Here is a 6,947-nt window from a genome sequence, read left to right as displayed (position 1 = left end):
AAAAATAACAATTTTTAAAGAATACACATTTTATATGAAAAAGATTTTATTCTTTAAGAATCATTAATTATGTTAACTCTTAAAGAATATGACTATAAACAATAATTACATTCATTAAAAAAACATATAACAAATAATGGTTAATAATTACATTTTTTTTCTTAAAGACTAAAACTAAGAATAGTTAACAAAGAGAAAAAAAAAATCAAAATCTAACAAACACGATATTTATTCTGATAGAATATTATTACTAATAAGATATTTATTCTTCTAACATAATATATTATGCTAGAATATACTATAGTTTTCAATGTTTTCTCTCTTTTTGTTTTGAAGTTGCTGTAAGTCATTCAATATCTTGACCCTACACAAAAGCAAAAAAAATTAAAATCATTATATAACTTAATATTTGTAGATATTTGATTTAAAATAAACCCTTTAATGTTACATTTACTTTGAAATTAAGGGATCAATATTTTAAACTTGCTAATAATTGGAATTTCAAGTCGAAAATCTCAATTGTAAAAGAAGATATACCAACAAATTTTCTACAAAGTCATAACTGATGGAACTCATCGATTAGTATGCTTTTAGCTTCCTCGTTTGTGGTCAAATTGTGTAGACCATGACCAATCTTTTTCTTCACCCAAGTAAAAAAAAAAGTACAATAAGTTTGAGAAGGAATAAAAAAATGCAACAACACCACTATCACTTAACCAAACCAAATCACCATCCAAGTAACACATAACTAGAATATTGATTAAAATAAACAAAAGGCAAAAAGGACAAAATGTAAAATGCAGCCACACTTGATTTTGGGATTGGTAATCACTGAATCAACTTCTAACCTATTTAATATTGAACTAAGAATAACATTGAATTGAAAAAAAATAACGAATAAAAACTGCACAATCATGTTGCTGAGGTCGTGACTACATGGATGATACAGATAGAATAATGGTTTCTTTTTGCAATTACGAACATATCCTGTCTTATACTCTTATATATGAACATGAACAGAACAATACTCATGTGTGTCAAAAACAATGGCATCATGAAGCAGAAAGAAACAACGAGAAATTGGCAGCAGTGGGCAAGAAAACATATGGATTGAAATATGTAAAGCAACAACAACACCATAACTTTAATCCAAAAAAGTGTAAATCAAATTGTCAAAAAAACTTCCATGTAACTATGACATCGGTTGAAGTTTAATACAAGAATTATATCAACTACTAATCTCAAAAAAGATCATAAGCCAATAAATACAGTAGCAGCAGAACCATAAAAAACACAGGGGAAAAAGTAACAAAAATCAAAACGCAACAACAGTTCACTGTTGAGGCAGAAACAAATAATGACAGTGAATTAAAACTAATAAGAATACAAAAACATTTACGTGTGAGGTTGCAAGGACGAAGCTTGAAGATGTGGTTGCAAGGAAGGAGAAATTGGCAGCAGTGCGCAAGAAAACATATGGGTTGAAATATGTAAAGCAACAACAGCACCACAACTTTAATCCAAAAAAGTGTAAATCAAATTGTCAAAAAAACGTCCATGTAACTATGACATCGGTTGAAGTTTAATACAAGAATTATATCAATTACTAATCTCAAAAAAGATCAGAAGCCAATAAATACATTAGCAGCAAAACCATAAAAAACACAGGGGGGAAAAGTAACAAAAATCAAAACGCAACAATAGTTCACTGTTGAGGAAACAAATAATGACAGTGAATTAAAACTAATAAGAATACAAAAACATGAACCTGTGAGGTTGCAAGGACGAAGCTTGAAGATGTGGTTGCAAGGAAAAATCTATTTCTTCTACTTTATCATCAGTATAAGAGCTAACACTGGTAGAAAGATCATCCAGTTTAAGTGAGTATGTACTTTGTGCGTGATTTATTTTGTTCAACCGGGTCTGCTATTAAATTATCAGGTTTTCAACGTGTGTTTTATAATTCTAATGCTTTTAATACCGATGTCGCATCCCCTTTTCTTCCTCTCCCTCTAATTCATAATTTCTCTAAAAATGCTCATCCAAGGCATATCCCTTTCTTATTGGATTTACAAGGCGTTTTGTTCACTCCCAGTTTGTGATATAGACTTTCAATTCGCTCAAGCTTGTTGTGAACTTGTGATATAGACTTTCAATTCGCTCAAGCTTGTTGTATCTGCAGTCTCTAATTGATCTTTTATTCATTTTGTTGAACACCTGAGTTGTCATTGTTTTCAATTTTGCTCTCTAATTTTATAATTTTTGAATTGAGAAATGAAATGAAACATACCTCAAGGTTTTTCTTTTTCCTCTAGGGTATATTGTCATCGGAATCTTGCATTTTGTTTTCACATCATAACGTTTTTCTTTTCCAAAACTTTGAATTACCGAACTAGAATCACGTTTTTCTTTTCCAAAACTTTGAATTACCGAACTCGAATCACACAATTTTCTGATAGGATTTTCTCCATTCGGACCCATTACCTTTTTTTTTTTTGTATTGAATGGGCTTTGTGACTTTAACTTTATGACATCTATATTATGCCATTCTGAAACTGTTACGTTTGTTAAGTGGCTTTTTGTGTACTAAAACTACAATAAAAAACCCATTTTGGATAGGTAGTGCTAGTCATAATTTTTTTTGTATTAAAATGACAATTGTTGTTTAACCATATATACCAATTTTGCACTTCTAACTTTTATAGAGTTATAGTTTAGACATTTTGGTTGGAATAAAAAATTATTGAAGTTTTTGTTAATAATATTTGGGGTTGTACTTTTGCACATACACAAAGAAAATTTATTAACATATTTTCCAAAATAACAAATTCAAACATGTCTTTAGTGAACGGATGAATAACATGTTGGGGAAAAATCTCTCACAGATTGCCCACAATACTATATATATATATATATATATATATATATATATATATATATATATATATATATATATATATATATATATATATATATATATATATATATATATATATATATATATATATATATATATATATATATATATATAACACGAGCTAGGGCATACATTGAACATTGATAACTCCAAATCCAAAATAAAAAAAATATGGCCCTCTTAAGAATAAAATGTTGAAAAATTATAAAAGCTACATAAAATAATATCTCACGTCAACTCCAAACGATATTCACAGTCTCTAAAGCAAGAAAATAAAATTTAAAAAAGAACGAAAAGAACCAAATTCCAAAAACTTATACTTGATGTAGCACTACGATACCAACACCCCCAGGGCTCATTTTTTAGGAATAAATTCTAGTCTACTTTTTTTACATTGTACCGATATGGGACAAATTATTTTCTTCATATTAGCCAACAAATATCAACAATCTAATGAGTAAATCCATGAATCCGTTAACAGGGTAAAACACATTGTTTACCATGGCACATAAACATACAACAATGATATCATATCTCAAAGAACAAGAACACCGTGGGGGCAAAGGGAAACGTTTCCACATAATTATTTTAAAGGGTAAGCCGCAACCTTTGGATGATCCCAAAAGATAACTCATTGAGCACAGGGGCGGTTTTACTAGGGGTCCTGATGTGGCACCGACAACACTTATTTTTTCTGTTTTGCAGTGGAAAAAAATTCGATTTTTCGATTTTTTTTTATCTATTTTTCCTGCATTGGCAACAAATAGTTCAACATCGACAACACCTACTATGTATTCATACGTATGACCCTGATTGAGTATTGTATATTTTGGTCATGCGAAGTTTGAATGTTCTTTATGTAATTTCCACACCTCAACCAGTAGGCTCCCTAGGCTCCCATCTGTGAAACATATGTCAAAAGACTATCAGAAATCTTGTGTGGTAGTGCTCACTGCATTCCAATTACGTTTGTGCAAAGTCCTATTGCTAAGTAAATCTTACAGTTATATTATATTTAGGTATGAGCACGTATAGCAGGTACTCGATTATGGAATCAGAATCGCCTCGGAACCGTCGGTTCTAGAACTGGAACCGAGGTGACTGGTTCGGTTCCAAAAAGTGAGAACTGCCAAGGACTAGTTCCGGTTTAGGTTTCCATTTTTTAGGAACTGTTAAATGTCTGGTAACCATCATAAGTGATTCCAAAATATTAAAATTTAAAAATACTTAATACTTAAACAAATTTATCGTAACAATGTTGATGACTAAAACTTTCGGAAAAAATGGTCTAATATGAATGTGAATGCATAACATTAAAACAATTTGAACACTGGCAATATCTTTTGAAAAGATATGATGTTAAATAGCATTAACATGTTGATGATAAGAACATGCACTTTGGTTTATGACTTATATTTAGTAACTTAGATTATCTTTTAAAATGATTATCTTTTTGTTGTTTGTAACTTATATCGTAATCAACTAGTTATAATATTTACCTTTTGTTTCAGTGATTAAGAATAATTACGTATTAACGAAACTAAAAAAAATGACTTAACTTGGTTACCCGGTCCTAGTCTCGGAACCAGAACTGTCAGGGACTAATTCCAAAAAATTTAAGAACCATCTAGACCGGTTCCGGTTCCGGTTCTAATTTCACAAAAACAATGGTTCAATTATGACAAAATGAGACTGTGACCGCCTATGTTCATTTCTTATATCTGAGTTAAGGTTGATGCAATGAAAATCATCTATGGTTTTCTTATTATGTGAAGGTAATATTCCTTGAATTTAGAGTTTATTCTACTTTGTCATTCCTCGATTTCGACCGTTTTATATAACCCTAGTTTCTGAAACTGATCACTTTAGTTATGGTTTGATTTATGAATGGTTAGTTGAATAGTCTCATTATATTTCTTTTGGAATGGCTAACTTACACCCACCTAATACTATTACTAAATCTATACATTTTGTTTACAATGAGATTTGAATTCTCAACATTTTGACGAGAGCCGTCTTTCCAACACCAACACGCCTAATATCATTAGCTCAAAGATCTTTTGGTAATAGTCTCCTTAATTAATCTAGGTAGCGAACAATAAAATCATTTTGTAAAAGAAGTCAATATGGTATTATAAACTAATTAGGTAAAAATCTAATTAATCCGGAGTTTGCAAAATGGTTAGTTATGATCTGGTGTATCGCTTAAGCTTAATGCCATTCAATCAGTTTTTATCAAGGTCTTATGAAATTAATCAACTCGTACACACTTCTCGACTTATGTGATGAAAAATATTTTTGAAGTGAACTAGTTCATGTCATGTGTTGCCAATTTATAACAATTTATTGTTTCATAATTACCAAAGTGATCTTTGATGCTCATTAACGTTCGATTCTATTTGTTGTCTCCAATCAAGTTAATTTTATTAAACATAATTATAATAAATATATACAAGCAATTTAATCTCTCTCAAATCTTTAAAGAGCCAAAACTCCTATAACATTGCACAAGAGGATCTTTGAAGGCCCAATTGGTTCCACAATAACATAGAAGACCTTCCAAATTATCCTGCAAAATTTTGTATGCATTCTTTGACTTTTGAAGTCAAACATCCTAAATGAGTGTAGATTTTTATAATTTTGTAGTTTATCACAAACATATCTTTAAAAACAAACTCATTCCACAATCAAAAGTCAAATATTGACTTCTATCATGGGTACAAGAACTTATTGTATATGGATCAAAAGGAAAACCAATCATTTGTAACTTTAGCTTGATGAATCATGAACGTATCCACTCCCCAAACAATTAAGACATCGTTGAATCCTGCAATCAACATCACAATATCATGGTCAACTTTCTTAAGTTCTTTAATCTCCAAAAAAAATTCAATAAAAAAGTCCACCTTAGATTTCAAACATTTAAATAAGTTCTTTAATCAAAAAATTTCAATCAAACACATTTCTTGTATGTCAAAAGCAATTAATCGGTTCCTTATAAACATTTGAAGATTAAAAAAAGCTCATTTGACCCTAAAAAGCCAAATATTTATGGAGGTTTCAAAATATGAAATTGAACTGACCTATGGGCATCACAAGTAGGGCAAATACAAGGATTTATGAACACAGGATCATACAATGGAGACCACTCTATTGTAGCATTCCCTTTGCACAATTTACACATGTAAAACCCTTTCCCTCTACATACATCGCATGAACTTGTATTCTTTTTCTTCATAGACGATGACGACGATGGCGAACCAAATTGATTCTGCAACCATATCTTAAAATCAGACCCTGTAGAACCCTAATTTCTAGTAATCGTTCTTCATTATTACTCTCTAAAAAGGTTAAATTAACAATTCAAGAAACAAGAGGTGTTAGGGTGTTTGTGTTTACCTGTTTGTGTTGTGTGAGTAATGTAATTGCAGTGGTGGAGATCATGCTGATGGTGAAGATCCCACCTAGGGTTACAGCTGCCCCTTTCGCTAACGTACGTAGCAGGGGAGGGAAATTAACATTGCCACCATCGCCGCCGTGGTCTGAAGCCATTGATGTGAAATTTCCGAGCTGGGGTTTATCTTTTGATGCCAAATTTGAATCTTTTAGTTAAGGTTTTACAAATCCGATAGTTAGAAGTATTAAAATTTTCGGATTAGAATGTGTATGTTTAACGTATACATCATACACAGAAAACAAGTGGATTAGTTAAGGGTTTGATCGTGATGTAACTGTAGCCCATTTTTTAAGCCCATTACCTGCAAAAAGATTTTAAGTCGTTGAGGCAGCCCTCAAGGCTGAAGCCAAGGAATCTCCCACCCATCCCTTCTTTATTGTTTTCCATTTCTTTATGAAGAAAGAAGATCATGATGTTATTTTTAATTTATTTTATTTAAAAATATATATATATATATATATATATATATATATATATATATATATATATATATATATATATATATATAAAGTAATGATGATGTGGACACCAAGTAGGCTTGAAATCGACTAAACAAATTATTTCATGTATTTA

At 30.6% G+C, this 6,947-nt stretch overlaps 1 protein-coding gene across 2 annotated transcripts; it reads right to left on the bottom strand.

The window, feature by feature from the left end:
* Positions 1-5,367: 5,367 nt before the first annotated feature.
* LOC144997696 (plastid transcriptionally active protein) lies at positions 5,368-6,745 on the bottom strand. 2 transcript variants are annotated; one of them, XM_078957568.1, is made up of 4 exons: positions 6,676-6,745; positions 6,317-6,498; positions 6,001-6,188; positions 5,368-5,744 (listed from the first exon to the last, which is right to left on the bottom strand). In XM_078957568.1, the coding sequence occupies exons 2-4, from the start codon at positions 6,467-6,469 to the stop codon at positions 5,687-5,689; spliced, it is 399 nt and encodes a 132-aa protein (XP_078813694.1). In that variant the 5' UTR covers positions 6,470-6,498; positions 6,676-6,745; the 3' UTR covers positions 5,368-5,686. The 2 variants fall into 2 exon arrangements, with proteins under 2 accessions (XP_078813694.1, XP_078813693.1); XM_078957567.1 differs by lacking the exon at positions 6,676-6,745 and having other exon boundaries at positions 6,317-6,645.
* Between the last annotated feature and the right edge of the window lie 202 nt (positions 6,746-6,947).

The sequence above is a fragment of the Lactuca saligna genome, chromosome 5 (assembly GCF_052625555.1).
Source record: "Lactuca saligna cultivar CGN05327 chromosome 5, ASM5262555v1, whole genome shotgun sequence".
In the NCBI taxonomy this organism is placed as follows: Eukaryota; Viridiplantae; Streptophyta; class Magnoliopsida; order Asterales; family Asteraceae; genus Lactuca; species Lactuca saligna.
This window is presented reverse-complemented; position numbering and strand designations above follow the sequence as displayed.

Excerpts from the sequence above, each read along its gene's own strand:
- LOC144997696 (XM_078957568.1), bottom strand. The coding sequence starts at position 6,469 with ATGGCTTCAGACCACGGCGGCGATGGTGGCAATGTTAATTTCCCTCCC. Across the intron at positions 6,189-6,316 it reads TACTCACACAACACAAACAG|AATCAATTTGGTTCGCCATC; the intron begins GTAAACACAAAC and ends ATATGGTTGCAG. Across the intron at positions 5,745-6,000 it reads CCTACTTGTGATGCCCATAG|GATTCAACGATGTCTTAATT; the intron begins GTCAGTTCAATT and ends TGTTGATTGCAG.